This window comes from Amphiprion ocellaris, chromosome 8 (genome assembly GCF_022539595.1).
Source record: "Amphiprion ocellaris isolate individual 3 ecotype Okinawa chromosome 8, ASM2253959v1, whole genome shotgun sequence".
In the NCBI taxonomy this organism is placed as follows: domain Eukaryota; kingdom Metazoa; phylum Chordata; class Actinopteri; family Pomacentridae; genus Amphiprion; species Amphiprion ocellaris.
Window position 1 is genome coordinate 32165784 of NC_072773.1, and position 16979 is coordinate 32182762.

Below are 16979 nucleotides of genomic sequence, written 5' to 3' on the forward strand. Positions count from 1 at the left end.
TAAAGGAGCATTTTATCTCCTGTCGCTGATTGGACTGAGAACTCACGTTTTAACCTTTTACTTCCTTTTACTGCATGGCAAAGGCCAGAACTGTTGGCAGGTGCTTCAACAGTGTTTAATGATCTGCCTGATTGATGAGGTGATTAAATGCTTGGTGACCGCATACTATAATTAAGCAAGCACATGAAGGACGGATTACATTTTTATGCTCATGACAATAAATTGTACAAACAATAGCAGGGTAAAATGAACAGGATCTATGCTGGAGACTGGATACTTGAGGCTGGTATCAATAAATATTTGACATTTTACAATCTGATAAAAAAAAAAAAAAACACACACACTCTTAATGGACAACAAACATTTTATTAACAAGACCGTGTAACCATGCAGACTACTTGTATAGACATCCTGAATTACATAAGACAATTGAGAACTATGTGCATATACAAGAAACAGAATGAAAAATAAATAGAAAAAAATGCAATAAATTGAAATTACAAAGCTACATACAGTGCAATATCCCAACCTAGTCAGTGCCCGTGTAAAGTATTCCCCCTCTTTGGAAGTTTTCTCCTTTCATTGCTTTTCAAAATTAAATGATCGTCAGTATAATTTTGAAATAACAGCTTTCCTCAAAGTAGCAGACAATCAATTTAAACAATGAAACCTATAATAAATAGTGACCCTCTTCAAGTCAGTATTCATTAGATGCTCCTTTGGCTGAACTTACAGCATTGAGCCTGTGTGGACAGATCTCAGTCCACCTTGCTTTTCTGAACACTGCAGTTTTACCCTACTCTTCTTTGTAAAACTGCCGTGCTGCACAGGGATTGAGAGTGAACAGCTCTTTTCAAATCCACCAGTTTAATTAAGGTCTCAGGTCTGACTCGGCCATTCAAGAACATTTGCCTTGTCTTTAAAGCATTCCTGTGTAAAAAAAATCCTCTCCCAAGTTCTTTTGCATCCTGCATCAGGTTGTCTTCCAGGATTTCCCTATACTTTGCAGCATTTATTTACCCTCTACCTTTGCAAGCTTTTCAGGCCCTGCTGCCAATTAGCATCTTCACATGATAATGCTGCTGCTGCCATGCTTCACAGTGAGGATGTTGTGTTGATGATGTAGTGTTTGGTGTCTCTAGTCTGTACAAGAAGAAAAACATGAAACATATCGTTTTTCTGATTCTATCTAGAGGTATGATGAACAGCCCTTCGACGGTCTGTCCAGGGTGTCCTCTGCCTTCGCCCCAAGTCAGCTGGGATAGACTCCAGCCATCCGCGACCCTAATGAGGATCAAGCTGTGTACAGATAATGGATGGGTGGATGGTATGATGAACACCTTTAGATTTTAGCTTTGGTTTTGTTCAGCATCTTGTTTTGGCAAAGTTTTAAAAAAGGCTTTGAATAACTTTCTGAACTCTCAAAATGCTTAATAAATGTGTGCAACACTGACCTCATGGTAAAATCATCAGATTCATTTACTGTGAAACTATCAAAGAGGAGCACGAGAGATAAATAAAGACATAAAAAATATTAGTCTCTTAAAAATAAGTCTTTATTTTGTTAAACAAAGGACTGAAGATAGTAGTTACTCTGCAGGACTGAAAATAGTTTAAGGGATCTTTCGATTGTTGCTTATAAATACCACCTCCACAAAGTATAAATACAAATCCCTCATTTACACATTTATGCAGTATTTCTATTACAGGATATATCGTGACACTTAAAAGCCCTGTAAACCAACAACACACTTGCAGACGCACACAATGTCTTGACGTACATTTTTAACAGTGATTGCCTCAAAACATAACCACAAGGAGTCGGATTTAAAAAATATGGCACAAATATTTACATATTTTGGAGCAGAGCATGTACCCATGAATATTTATTTTCCTATTTAGGTGCCTTGTTAAAGAGAATTATCCTTAAACAGTAGAGGCTCAGATTTTTACCTGTAAGAGTCTCACAGGGCATCTGAACCATCAAAAAACACATTAAAATGTGTGATTCAGGTGTTGAGCACTACAGATCAGTGACTACACAGAACAGGCACATTCTTAATTTATCAAACATCTAAAAAACTAAAATCTACTTTTGTCACAGACTGAAACCCTTCAAAGGCATCTCTTTTTAAATACAAGAACAGTTATGGTAATAACTAATGCATGTGACCCTGCACTGTGACAGCTTGGCAGGATGAGTGGTAAACCAGCAGATTCCTTTTTTCTGATAGACAAAAGCTTATTTATAAGTTACTAAACAAGAAATTTAAAACACAAAGTAGCACAGCTATAGGTCCAGGTGTTTCAGCATTTCAGTGTCACAGTGACGAGTCAAAGTGTAAATTTAAAAAAAAAAATCTGAAGAATACAAAATTATTTCAGTTGTTGGCAAGAAGAGACATTTCCCAGCAACAGACCATCAACATTAGTGGTTCATATACAAGAATAATGATAACTGGTCGTGTTCTTTCTTCCCCTGTGCTGGGAATGTTCTCCTTACAAGAGTTAATCATGGACAGAGATTTCTCGATTAGCGAAGAATGACAAAGACTGATTGGCAGTCTTACATGTGTCTGAGAGCTTAACACTAATGCGCACGTTAAATAAATGGAGGCTGGGGTCAAAGTGGCTCATCTCATTACTCCATGTCATCTTCATCAAAGATAGGCGGCTCAAAACTGCACACCTCCTCATAAGTTAAGCCTGCAAGAAATGAGAAAATGCCATGAAATTTAAATACGCATCAGGGTGCCTCTCCTTATCGGAGACTATATTATATCTTTATTTGCATTTTGAGAGAGATGACGTACTTTTCCACTCTTCAATCTCCAGCTCTCTGCTCTCAAAGCTCTGGTCGTACGGCTCAGCCTCGGGCTCGTCGTCTGGGTCGTGGTACTGAGTGAAGTAAGGGTGGGCCAGAGCCTCAGCTGCTGTTATCCGCTTGTCTGTATCCAGAACCAGCATTTTCTCCAGAAGGTCCACAGCTGAAATAGATGTAAACAGAACTGAATTGCAAATTGAAAATCACAGTGCCATGTCATGTCAAGTTGTAGTCTTAAATTTGAAGACAAAATTGGCAGGGTTTGCTCCACAACATACATACATGCATGCATGTGTGGAGAGAAGCTTCTCTTTCTCTTTTATTACCTTGTGGGTTTGCACCAATGAATACATCAGCAAAGTTCCTCTTGGGCATGTTTGGCAAGGAGCTGATGTAGTTTCTGGCCTGTGAAAATACATCAGTACAGTAAATCAAATGTCAGCTCCCACTAGTAGCAACATGCCATGACACATTATTTCATGCTACTGATTCTGTTCATTGCAGCCACTTGATTCAAATCATCACTGCTCAGTCCTTACATTTCTATCTACAGCTGAGACTACAGACAATTCCATAACTCTGAATGTATATTAATACTACACAGGCTGAATATGTTGGCTTTAACTTCTTAAGCACTCTGTGGTACACTGGAAGGATGTTGTGTGTCCTCATGTAGGACAACAGAAGCTACATGGCATGAAAAAAAACAAAAAAAAAAAAAATCATGAGAACTTGCTTGTGAGGCATTTGAAAGTTCAAGTTAGTTTTCAGATCCGTTTGTTGCCTCAGTTTTTGACGACCTCAAGAGAGGTGCAAGCAGTCAGAAATGCTGTTGACAGCTATGTGTACCTTGTGGCAAATAAGTGATTGACTGCCCAGAGGTGTTGTTTAGCAACAGCATGACATCTTAATGTTAATGGAACAGTGAAACAATAAAATGTTTACATTATAGTTACCATTAGGTAGATTCTCTAACCATGAGAATGAGCCCTGAGTATCCTATAGGGTATCTTGCAGGATACTGCAAGATAACCCTGTCTTTGTTTTGTATGATTGACATTACTAACTAAAGACATACTTTACAGTTATAATTTCTCTGATATTTAACCTCTTGATGGAAAAGAAAAGTTTAGTTTGCAGAGAATTATTTCATCATTTAGAATTAAAATTATACAAGACCGTATTGAGAGAAGCAGGCGACAAATTCCAAGAAAGAAAGGCAAAGAAAACCATGTGCACACCATGTGTAAACACAATTACTATAATTACACTGAAAAGAAATCTCCAACACCTTCTTGTTGCTCCAAGATGCCTTGCTCCTCTATACACCCCACTTGACCTGAGGTAGTTTGAGTAATTTGGTCATCCTCAGAGTTCAGCACTCTCTGTAGCATGGCTATTAATACCTTCAGTGTCTCTTCACTGAAGATTAAGGTAAGACTGACTGTACTTCAATCTGGGCATTAAACATCACTGCAAATGTTGGTCCATTTAAAGATATGCTAGTACAGAAAACTGTCGCAGTTTGGGGTATCACTCAACAAAAATGTAGGGGCAAAAGCTGTATAGCAAGTCTATCCTCCTGCTGTCTGAAGAAACCAACTGCTCACCTCATGACTGGGCATCCTGCATATTAGACTCATTGAGGGGGTTCCTGTCAGACGCATTATCTGCTGAAGCTGGTTTATATCTATGAAGCTTGTGTCAAGGGGAGTATAGCGACAGAGCAGAGTTGGTTAAGAAGGTGTTTCTCAACCTAACACTGTGTGGCTAAACTCAAAGTGCACTACAATGTTACGTTGAAAAGCAAACTTCAAGCTTTGAAGCAAAATGTGGCAAAACAGTAAAGAGGAGGCCTCGTCAGATTTAGAGCAAGAAAACAACACAATGGTCTTCATTACAGTCAGGCAGTGAAAGTCGGAACTCAATCACCTGTGTCACAATAATCACACAGCAAACACCATAGAATTCACTCATTTAAAGGTCCCATATTCTGCCTCTTTTAAGGAAATGTATTAAAATCTTTCAAGCAGTCCTACAAAGATAGTTCCGTCCACCATGATGGTAAAACTCCTGGTTTTAGTCCTGTTGTAAACAGGCTCTTGCAGTGTCTGTAGCTGTAAATGCAGCTGTGCTATTGCTATCCACACCCCCTTCAGGAACAAGACTCTCTCTGCATCTGTGATTGAAACTACACAGCAGCCAACACAGACACATATTATTGTGTGAAACTATCACTTCAAACGTTCTCTCTGAGCGGTCATGTTACATGTAAATACAGACATATTTCACTGCACAGTCGTTTTTATGTCTTGTATGGCAACTTTGTTAAACAATGATGCTGTAGTTCATTAAAATTTCAGTGGTGCAGCGCAGCAGCTTGGAAATGGGTCTAAAGTGACTGCTAGTTACCATGTAGTCTTAATAGGCTGCATTTTAGTCACTATTTCAGACTTGCGCTGTTGTCTAAATTTGAGAGCAGGACAGATATAAACAGATGACTGATACGGTTGTTTTTTGTCTTCACTAAAGCTCAACAGGTAACATTAAAGTCACAGTAATTAGCTTTGTAATTTCCACAGAACTCTGACCTGTGAGGCATGCAGTCAAGCTAAGGGTAACTTTGCTACACAATGTGCCAACACTAAGGATTCTGCTACTGTTGTGGTGACAAGTAATCACTTGACCTCCAGTTCCTAAATTGCTGGAGGCACATTAAAAGTCTTTTATTCACTCTTGCAGCATACAGTAGAACACTGAACGTAATCCAGAAACTGGGTGTATTAAGCATCTCCATGTATTGACAGCTTTAATGTTATGTTCATAAAACATATACATGACATTAATAACAGACTTTCACCACGTGGGACCTTTAAAGAGGAAGAAAGCAAGTGTCAAACTCACAAAGATGAAGGATGGAAAACATGCGGTGAATTAGAAAGCAGATACATCAAGCCGAAATCTGGTTAGAGAAAAACCTTGCATAGCTTTGTAAACTCACAGACTCTGAAGATATTTTCATCAAGAGCTCTGGCCCTGGTGTTCCGACGAGCAGCATGATTAACTTCAACTGATCAATGTCTACCAGCACACGGTAAAGGAAGACCAGATGCTGGATGAGGGAAAACTTGACCTCCTAAATTTGTGTAATTTATAGCCCATGTGTGATATTCAGTTTATTGTCTTGACTTTAAACTTCACACAGAGAAGAAAAGAAAAAAAGCATTTGAAATGTAACCTGTGGAGACTGAGGAATACGTGTATAATGACAGCGGAAGAGAAAGAGAAGCACAACTGTCAGTACAGATACAGCAGATCGACTGGCCTTAGTTCAGGCAGAAAGTGGACTGGAGCCAATGATGCACACTGACAGAGGAGAAAGAGCTGAAGAGAAAAAGGCGAAAGATGGTATGTGTCAAGCCAGAGGGAAGAGTGGAAACAGATACAATCAACATTACATTTTTAATATGAAAACGCCTCAGGCAGCTTTAAGTTGGATGAGGGAAGCAGAAAAGCAGGTTTTCATGAGAGGGCAGAGAACAGAAGCACCGCAGAACATCTTCTACAGTGTTGCCAAAAACATTATTAATCACTAGCTATACAACAATGTCAACATCCATTTAACTCTATTTGATTTGTTGTGCACATTACGTGTCAGAATCTCGCCAGCTATGAGAGCTCTGCACATACTGAACTCTCAAATGAAAAGGATACGGTCAGTGCCAGGAAATAGGGTTTTTCCAGTGAGAAGTTCTGCCATTATACATCCTACCGACCAGATATCCACTGAAACACAGAAAAGCACAAACGTCATGATCAACCTGTCAAACAAGTCTTCTATCGAGACACACGGATGCGGTACAGTCACAGAGGAACATCAAAGGAGCTTATTTTTTTTGTTTATCACCTGTCATGTTGTAATGCATCCAGTTCAACATGATCTCTGGTGCGCGGTACCAGCGGGTGGCGACATAGCCGGTCATCTCGTCATCCGTGTGCCGTGCCAAGCCAAAGTCCAAAATCTGAGGGTAATAAGTAGTAGTAGTAGTAGTAGTAAGTGCAAAGAGACAGCATAGTTTGCACAACAGTCACATCTACACGCAGATTTCATAAATGTTGTTATAAATAAAAGCAGTACTTCACTTACCTTCAGCTCACAGTCTTCATTCACTGCCAAGTTACTAGGTTTCAAATCCTAAAGGGAGGAGAATGTGAATTAGCGTGACTAAAGTTCAGGTGGTAAGTACTGTGAAAAGACAGTAAATCTGTTATAATGTTCTGGAGACTTCTCTAATTTCTTCTGGATGAAAGCAAGTCTGTCCCTTTGTTAACGGTAAATTAAAGAGTTACATCCTGAACACTGTGTACAGTGAAGGTCCTTTAATAATGTTCCTTCCTTTTCCTTCAGTGTTTGCACAAACCTGGCTCTGCCAAGTGGATTTTGTCAACTCTGACACACATTTTTACCCCTGAATGGGGTCAAAGACACAGTGACATTTGTCAGGCATAAACCAAACACTTACTCTATGAATGATGTCTGCTGAGTGGATATACTGCAGAGAGACAGAAAAAATGTGAGCATTAAATTATAACATCAGTTTAAGGAGGTTTAAATGTACCACAACAAAAAAGTCAGAGACCACAAGATACAGAGAATAAAACATTAATCATATTCCAAGTATTGGTAGGATAGTTGTTGCGAGAGCTAGATAAGAGGACTGATACCACTCTCATGTAAATATATAGAGCTATATGCAGGAGAACGTTAGCTTGCTTAGCATGAAGAATGGAAACAGCTTATCCTTGCTCTGTCAAAGGTAAAAACACCTGCACCTTTTAAAGCCAACAAAACAACATACAATATTTTGGTTCTTCAGTAAGTATAAAACCAAAGTGTAGAAACACTGTAGCTTTACAAGTATGTTATGAGCCTGAGTATTAAATTTTTACCACTATGGGGGGGTTGAAGGACACCAAGCTGAACCATGAGAGCGACAAGCTGTTGAGTCATGCCATTTGTTGTGAATGATTTTACAATGCAATTCATAGAAAGAAATATTTTCCCTGAGCCACAGTGAAGCTTTGTCAGACACTTTGCATCGTATTGGTTTGTCAGTGGAAAGCATTAAGTGTAACATAGCAGCAGCAGCAGGAAGGGTTCAGTAATCATCAACTGTAACTTAATACAGCTGAAGGCAATCAGTAAACAGTAAACTAATGCTCTTATCAGAATGTACACACTGGAACACAGTAGTGAAACTAAGCTCCAGACCGCTGAGATTCAGACTGAAACTACTAAACAGAGCTGAGGCCAGAGAGACTTCACTGACAGAGATTTCACTCTGGGATCCAGTACAGTTTGTGTACTGAAAGGACAAAAGAGGAAAGTGGCACATGTTGTCCATGGCCTGATGTTTGTCCCCAATTAAAGCCTAATGATCTCCACTGATGGTAAAAGCTTGTATTTCTTCTCCAGGCATAGTGACCTTTGCTTTTCTTCCAGATTCCAGTGTCTATGCTAGGCAAAGCAGATATGAGAGTGGACTCAATCTCCTCATTTAACTCTCAACAAGGAAGTAAATATTTCCCAAAATGTGAAACTACTCCCTTAACAACCTCACCTTTAACCCTCGGAGGATCTGGTATATGAGGAACTGCACGTGGTCGTCTGTGAGCTTTTGACATTTCACAATGTTGTTGAGATCTGCCCCCATTAGGTGAGTCACAAGATACCTGCCAATCACAAAAGATTAGTTTAAAAAAAAAATACAAACACATTTCAGAAATCATGCCAATGTTTTCTCACTTCATAAAAAGCCAGATGGGCCTAAAATTAATATATTTGCACTTCCTAACTAATTTTTCCAGAGATGTTTGCAGTCTGCAGCTAATTTCCCATATGGTTATGTGAGCTTAAACTGGTTCAGCTGCTACTTCTTTTCACTCTCACTTCTCTACAGAGGCACTAAAAGGCCAAGCCCTTCATAAATGGAATGTCATTTAACAACACACCCCAGATAAATGGGCTTAATGGTACTGCATCAGTGGATAATTCAAATCTAATCCGAAAGCTGTTCAAAAAGCCCAAACAGCACTTATGGAAGAAGGCGAGAGCAGGATGCTAGAGTGGCAGTTTTGGAGCCAAAACTCACAGCGCCATGTGCTGCTTCGACAGTCTGCTGCTCAACAAATACCCATTTCATGAATATCCTTCTATTCTCACACAGTACAGAGGGCGATGGCTTAAAATAGCACCTGGTTGAGCTTGAACTTGCTTTCAGCGGCACACAGGGACACAGATACTCCGCAAAGTTTATCCGCCTTGGGAAAAAAAGCCATGTAAATACGTGACCTATGTTTTCCTCTCTCCTATAGCATGGTTGGAGCGCTGAGGATTTTCAACCAATGTGTTGTGACTCAGTTTGTATTTTTAGAGTCGAGGGGAACCACACTTAGATCACCTGCATATCTGAGATTTTTATTTGCTATGACACTGTATACAGAACATTTTCAGGGTTCTAGCAGGTAAAGATAAACCTGTCTGAGCCACTTATTCATTTTGCCTCTCAAGTCCACGCTCAAACAGTCCATACGTGTGACCTTGCACTGCCTTCAGTCCTCCATGACATTATGCTAATCTCGGAGTAGGGTGGAGCCTCTTGAACGGACAGCTCTCCATTTCAACAGCAAATGGAGCCACTCCTGCATTAAACATGAGCACAACTTCTAGTATTACTGTTGTAAATAGAGATATCATGTAATTCTGACTAACATACTCCAGAAATGTCTCTTTGTGCTCCTTTAACACTGTCAGACAGACAAAGAAGTAAATCAAAACTGATGAAGGAGAACCAGATTTATTTGACTCCCTTGCCAAAACTCAATTTCCCACAATGCAACACAACTGCTGTCAGTAACAGTCCAGATTTTGGCGTGTTATGGTACAGGAGGCTAACGTATCCTCAGGTTGCTAACCTCAAGCAGGGTTGTTAACTAGTGGTCCCCACAAATGCTGCCTGAGGTGATTTTACAAAAAAAAAAACGGGTTAAAATACAACTTTTTCAAACAGGAATGCGTAAAATCATAGAAAAATATAGCTCTTAAAATAATTTACAAAGCTGTCATTCTTTCTACGGCTCGGTTTTATGTCAAATATGAAAAGGCCATGCAGACACACTACATGAACGAAAGGATAATAAGGGAAATGACTGATGAAAAGAGGAAAAGCACACTACGCCCCTCTGTTTACACCCTGCTGCCTCTGTCAAAGTACTTTTTCACACTTCACATTAAAATGTATCTTGAGCGATCTGACTGAGTCGTCACGAAGACTCGAGACCACAAATTTAGTGCAGCGTGAATGCAGGGTTTCCTGCATTGTTTTACAGCACGAGTGAACTCAACACCTCCTCAGCTCGTGCTGTAAACAAATAAAATTCTCCATGACCTCCAGAGACAGAATTTAATACATCATAAAAACAGCCCTGTGCAATTTTTAGTCACTAAAAGCCAAGGATACTCAAATGAGGTGGGCTGTTACAAGTATCTTGTGGATTTAAATGGTCTCAGTTATTCCCGTCTCATCATGTAAACCCAGACTGACCCCATGAGGTTGAGTTTAGAGCTCTATTGCAGAGCTGCTTGATTTTTAAAGGTCCCACACTGCCCCACTTTTTCTGTCTCATGCATCTCAGAATCTTTCAGTTTATCAGTTGAAAATACAACAAACATGATTCATTTCACCCTAGTCACCCTGCATTCAAAAATAAACTGGGGTTCAGTTTCTCAGATGCCGGGAGTGCATGAAGACTGTTAAGTTCACTCTTGCAGCAGAAAAGTTGGCGTGTTTTGCATGCAGCCTAAACATTTTAGAGTTAGCACTGGAGTAAATAAATCTGGTGGACTGTAAGTCAGCTGCTTATTCTGATTGGTTCGTCCTGTAAAAAGCGGGCAGTGAGTGGATTGTATTATGCAATTTTTTTCTTTACTTAGTTTCTACATAGAAAATGGAACACGTTCTGACCGGCTTGTCAAGCTGGGAGGCTATATAGCTGATGGGGTCATGAGGAATAGTAGTAATAGGCATCTGCACAGTTTTCAAAATACACAAAACACAATAAAAATGGACTTTCTTCATATGGGATCTTAAACACCCTGACTGTGTGTTTGTCGAAAGTGGCCAAAACCTTTACACATTACTTTATGTGCACTTTCTCCGACATCACTTTTAAGAAAACTGGGCACAGATATTACTCCACAAAGAATACGCCACATATTCACTAGTGTGATTATTGTTTAGACTGCTACGTCCCGACTGAATCAATCACGAGACAACAATATGTCAGCATCTGAGTGTGTTACTAACTCAGCTAAGCAATTTCCTGGGGGAAACCCAAAACACTCACAGATTGCCTAACAAACTACAGAAGAATTATGTGACAGAAGTAAAGTCCTTGCACTACAGACTGTCCTCCTCTGTGACTGTCAAGGGTGGATAATTTCCTTTTAAGCAATTTTTGCAGTTTCCCACCATTATAAATCACACAGCACTGTCGTCTTTCCTCAGAACTCACACAACCTGAGTTTGTGGTCTGAGTATTTGTGTGGGTTTCCTCCCATACAAACCCGCTGCATGGTAGATATCACAAACAATAATGAACTTGGTGTCTGTGTGCTGCACTCACCAATCCTTTACAACAGTGAGCATGAGTCAATAATTTCTTGTTGTGCAAGAATGTACTGAGTCCTAAATCAAAAATGAGTGAGCAACTCTAAATATTCAGCTAAGGCAAGTTCTTATGCAGGCTGTCCACTTAAATCCACCACAATTTGATGCTAATGCAAGGGCATAAAAGAGAAAGAGTCTGCCACCCATGACAGGCGAGGCAGCACACATGTCTGAGGATTGAGTCACTGTCTAGCTGTCCACTTCCCATTTCTAACAACTTTCAACATCAACAAATAATAACTACCTGTTAGCCAGTGGCAGAGCAGCTACACAACGTTTCACAAAGCCAGAATCCAGGAAACAAAAGGAAGGAAGGAAGCTGGTAATGAAATAGCTCTTGCAGCAGCCACAAAGTGAATAACTAACAGACTGGACGGTCAAGAAAAATGTTCCAGTGTGTTTAGCTTGCTGGCCTCCCTCCAGGTGTTTTCCAGCAACTGTTAGGATTGTCTGCTGCCGAGAAACTAAAGGCTGCACTTTCTGAACATCACTGCTGTGATGCTCCCAGAGAGAAAAAAGGCACAGAGAGGCAAACATGGGACTAATGTAATTAATCTTAAACACATTCGACTTACACATCGGTGAATTCCTTCAGACTAGTAGCAGGGGTGAAGACATCTAAGAGGCCAATTACCTGCAAAAATATGAAAATCTATATCAAATTAAGAGTCCAAAGCACATATGAAACCAAATGAAGCCTTAATTAAACTGCACATTTCTTAGACAAACATTATGAGACACTGGATAAGCAAGTACAAACAACTCAATGTTTTCTGCTCATTAACCACAAGGGAAGAGAAACAAGTCCACTCACATTTTCATGTTTCATATGTTTAAGCAACCGCAGCTCTCTGTACGTTCTTTTGGCGTGGATGATGGACTGAAATGGCCGAGACAGCTTCTTCACAGCAATCTTCAAACCCGTCTTCATATCATATGCAGAGCTGTTGAAAAAGAAAAAGGGAGTATATGTGTGATCACAATCAGTCCCTTGAGCATGATTTAAAGAATAAAAGCTATAACCTATTTAACATTCTAAACAAGAAATGAGGTTTGGAAAAACAAATTTGTCCTTTTTAAGTGGATGAACTAAACTGTGTCATATGGCACAGAACAGACTTTTGCTTTCAAAACCAAATTAGGTGCAGTAAGAAGTGCTGAAGGCTGGAAAAGACGACATCAGCACAAAATGTCATCTCTCAGCAGATCGGGAGCAGGCCTGGCTGCAATCTGTCCTGCACTCAGAAGGCTCACAGCCTCTAAACCAAAACCAACACTTCCTCCTGCGCAGTTCACTTGACCATAGTCACAACTGGTGCACAGTCACTGCTGCTGCTGGGACTCAAAAACCAGTGTGTCCGGGGATGCAAAAACACTACCAGAAGGAGAAAGGAGATTAGAAAAATCCAATGTTGTCCATCCGTATCAACCACTAACAATGTCAGACTGTGCTTCTACTATACATTTCAGTTTAAATGTGTTGAAAAAACCTGCATCTTTTTTTAAAAAAAAATGAAAAATGTAACAACCTAATCATAAGTACGAATGATCCAACAAAGTTAAGAGAGCGAAACTGAAAACTCAAATAAAAGAAACCAGCTATCAGAGGAGAAAAATGATCTTCCATAGACCTCTGGCTCTAATGCAATTCAATTCTACATTATTGGACACAGACTGCTTTGACGGTGCGTCATCTTTCTACTTTATTAACTAAATGCGAGTAGTATTGTCGCTCAGCAACTAGACTTCTTAGCCCATTAATCACAGAGTGGTGTTTCCATCTCCGGCTGCTCCTGTCCATGACCGGATATCAAAAACACTGAAACCCAAAGTGCTACCAATGGATAGGCACAGTCGCTTCTGATGTGTGATGTGAGACAATTAGAAACAAACTGCACAAACACCTTGGATAAAAAAACTAAATAATGCAGATAATTCAAAATAATGTTAATGTATCAGTCAACTCTTGATTTAGACAACTAAATGTTGTTGCTTTTTTTTTACATATTGTACATTTTTTTAATTGTGTGTCAATCATGGTGCTGTATAACACAGTTCAGTGGGGTCACCAAGAGTGCACATTTTCATTATAGAATATCTTGTCTAAGTAAACTCAAGGCCACCATGTAAACACTGACAGTATAAGCCTTTGCACTGTTATAAAAAAAAAAAAAAACACAATCACAATCAATGCACGGGTGAGCAGCTAGTAATCTGACCGGCAACAGATTATCCTATTGCCCGGCAACCGCACAGCTGTCCGCTTCCATTTGCAAAACAAACATCTGCGCAGTAAACCAAGTGTACCGCTGACTCCGTTGTCCTAGATAGTATCAGCGCAGCCTATTTAATCACCAGAGTAGTGCAAGGGGTCCACCCTGAGAAAGCTTACTTTTCTGTACTAAGCGGCATTAAGAAAAACACACCTTACTAAAGTCCTCCAATATGAGGCAAAAATCAAGAGGCATGACCTTCTCTCCCTCCCTGTACATGCAAATAATTCTGTGCTACAGATTTGCTGATGGTTACTGAAAACATTCACCACAGAGCTCCGTAAAAGATGATTGGTTATCAGGAAGTTTCTTACTAGGAGCAGAAATATATTATTATTTTGATGAGACTGCCTACCATATGGGATTTGCATGAAGAGGAAAGCTGCCCTTATCAAGCTGCATCACTTGTATTGCATTTAAAATCACACAATTTTCTAATGTAGCAGTTATTTCCATTATGGATAATTATTTGATATGTGTTTTTGCAGTTAGTGGCTGGTATGTAAAATGCCGGAAAACAATACAATAACAACAAACATTACCATACGAAAAGCTAGAATTAAAGAATGTTTGCAATTTTCCTTAATAAAAAATATTTTTTTTAATGATCAGAATGACTAGTGTGTTCACAATTGCCTTACTTTTCAATTGTAGTCTATTTTTGCTTACTTACTTTTACATCCAGTATTGTATCATACTTATATCTTGTTGATAATTTATTATGCAGTGCATTTAATCTAATTTTACAGCACTTTTTTCTGAGCAATATCTGGCACCAGAATGTCTCTGGGATCAATAAAGTTCTACCTTATGATGATTAACTTATGTTAATCTGCTAATTATTTCATGCAAAACTTGTCTGAAGTTCTTAAACCATTTAAGATGAGTTTGGCTGGAATTATCCACTATTTTCACTGATTACAGTGTAATAAATATTCCTATGAGTCAAAACATACATTTGTTACAAAATAGTCATGATTCTTGCAAAACACTTTAGCAGCACCAAGTTTATTTGTTATCCTGCTGACTTATCCGTGTTACTGTGCATTAAAACAACGTTGAAGTAAGTCATGGGGATCAGATCTGCAGCTGAAGTGTGAGTCAGAATTGAAACAGGTCATTCAGGCAGTTGTGTGGCTGCAACATGTCCACTGTTCACATGAAGACTTTTCAAATAGTTTGAGACAAATGTTTGCTGTTTGGAGGTCTGTGTGTATTTAAAAAAACTTAGGAAGAGTAATTAGAGAGTTTACAGGTGGTAAACAATTGGTAGATAGGATATTGATTGGTTTTCTTGCAGAAAGACATCGTGGCTCCACCTTGCTAGCCAACAATCAGGACGAGCTAACCTAACTTTAGCTTCAGCTGCGCAGGCCTCGTCTAAATGAATGGAGGTTAAGTTAGGTGATAGCCTTCACGTAACGAAGCGTCAAAAGTGACCTACCACACGGATCCGTAGGCTCCAGAGCCGACCGGGGACAAATTTTGGTACCTCTCCGGCACTTCCCATATCGCCTTGTTGACCTCCTGACGGTAAAACTTGGGTCTCTCTTTCTGCGACATTCCTGCAGAACCAACTGCCGACCACCGACCGACTTTCTGCGCTGAGGTGGGTCCTCCGAGCCGTGCAACACTTTCAACTTTTCCCTCCCCGGAGAAACCAAAAGAGGAGCTTAAAATGAAGCGTTTCTCGTCGCCGCGGAACTTGACAAGGTTTAAAGTTGCGCCGCGGGCCTCGTTGCGAAATGTTGCAGATTCACCGTGAGCTGTGTGCACACTTTTAAATCTTCACGCTGTTTGTTCCTCAGTCCGCAGGGTGCTCCCGAGATTTCACCCCGCTTGCAACACGTCGCTAAATCTCGCGAGAATGAGCGGTCGAGACAGCTGAGCCCGACGAGAAGAGGACAGAAACTGAAACCGGTGCTGCGTTCAGGTCCTGCAGCGAGAATAACTTTATCTGCAGTTAGAAAATGACACCAAATTATTTTTCTTGTGTAAAGATATATTTAAAAATGCTCTTTTGCAGACTTATTATTAACAGAATGTTCTCAAAATATGAAAAGTAAAAATATAAAGCAGTAGAATGGCCAGTGTGTCATTTACTGGGGTGTTCAGTGACCACACAAATCAATGGTTTTTATACCAATCACAAAATTAACATTGTGGAGTAATTACCCAATATATCATATATAAAAATAAATTAATGAGTTTAATGGAAAATGAGCTTTAAAAAATGCAATATTTTATCCTGCATTATGAAATAAGTAGCATAAAATCTTGAAAATATATTGTGGAAAAAAATCTAGTCCATCTCTTGCAGAAATGTACAGAGGTATATGGAGGAATTCTTTCATTTTTTTCAGTTATTTATATATTAGAATCTGTTTTCACATGTTTATCCCACAGTAACATGCCATGTATGTTCAGCAATTTTTGGGAAATTGTTTAAATTAAAATAAAATAATTCAATTTAGGAGTGTTTTCATTTTCTTGGCTAAAGATATATTAATACATTTTTGCAGACTTATTTTTAACAGAAAGTATACAAGGTAAATTATAAAGCAGCAGAATGGCCAGTGTGTCATTTGATAGTTTAAAAAAAGGTGATGATTCATGGTTCTAGATTGTGAAGGTTAAGTTTAATTTTTTCCTTTACTGAGGTGTTTAGTTACCATACAAATCAACGTTTTATTATATCACACATTTAACATTGTGGAGTAACAACCCAATATCATAAATTTAAAAAATCGGTTTAATGGGAAAAGAGTTTTTAAAAAATGCATTATTTCATCCTGAATTATGAAATAAAGTGGCAGAATATCTCAGATGGAAAAAAATTTGAATCCATCTATGAGTTCTTACAGCAATGTATGGAATTATATGGAGGAATTCTTTAAGAAATTAAAATAAAATAATTAAATTCATGCATGAATTATTGCAGTAAAACATAGAGGAAATGTCCACTTGGTAATTAATTATAATTATGTTGTCTCTGTTTTCACATGTTTATGCTACAGTAACATGGCATGTATATTGAACATTCTTTGGTAAACTATTTAAAATATCTGTTGTGCATGTTTTTTGTTTTTTTGCTTGTTTTGGGGGATTTTTTGGGTTAAAATTCACTTTCCCACTTCAACAAACAACCATTTA

At 39.0% G+C, this 16979-nt stretch overlaps 1 protein-coding gene across 2 annotated transcripts; it reads right to left on the reverse strand.

The window, feature by feature from the left end:
* Positions 1 to 1538: 1538 nt before the first annotated feature.
* On the reverse strand, positions 1539 to 15682 carry mapk14a (mitogen-activated protein kinase 14a). Of its 2 annotated transcripts, none has more exons than XM_023267806.3 (12): positions 15271 to 15682; positions 12368 to 12497; positions 12129 to 12187; positions 8446 to 8557; positions 7348 to 7377; positions 6972 to 7019; positions 6732 to 6846; positions 6539 to 6610; positions 4435 to 4514; positions 3151 to 3229; positions 2814 to 2987; positions 1539 to 2706 (listed from the first exon to the last, which is right to left on the reverse strand). In XM_023267806.3, the coding sequence occupies exons 1-12, from the start codon at positions 15387 to 15389 to the stop codon at positions 2642 to 2644; spliced, it is 1083 nt and encodes a 360-aa protein (XP_023123574.1). In that variant the 5' UTR covers positions 15390 to 15682; the 3' UTR covers positions 1539 to 2641. The 2 variants fall into 2 exon arrangements, with proteins under 2 accessions (XP_023123574.1, XP_023123572.1); XM_023267804.3 differs by lacking the exon at positions 4435 to 4514 and adding an exon at positions 5826 to 5905 and having other exon boundaries at positions 15271 to 15681.
* Positions 15683 to 16979: the final 1297 nt, after the last annotated feature.

Bases quoted from the DNA above. Each gene is read 5' to 3' on its own strand.
- mapk14a (XM_023267806.3), bottom strand. From the start codon at position 15,389: ATGTCGCAGAAAGAGAGACCCAAGTTTTACCGTCAGGAGGTCAACAAG. The intron at 6,611-6,731 runs GTGATAAACAAA...TCTGTGTTTCAG, and splicing joins GATGCATTACAACATGACAG to TGGATATCTGGTCGGTAGGA. The intron at 2,988-3,150 runs GTAATAAAAGAG...CATCTATTTCAG, and splicing joins CATTGGTGCAAACCCACAAG to CTGTGGACCTTCTGGAGAAA.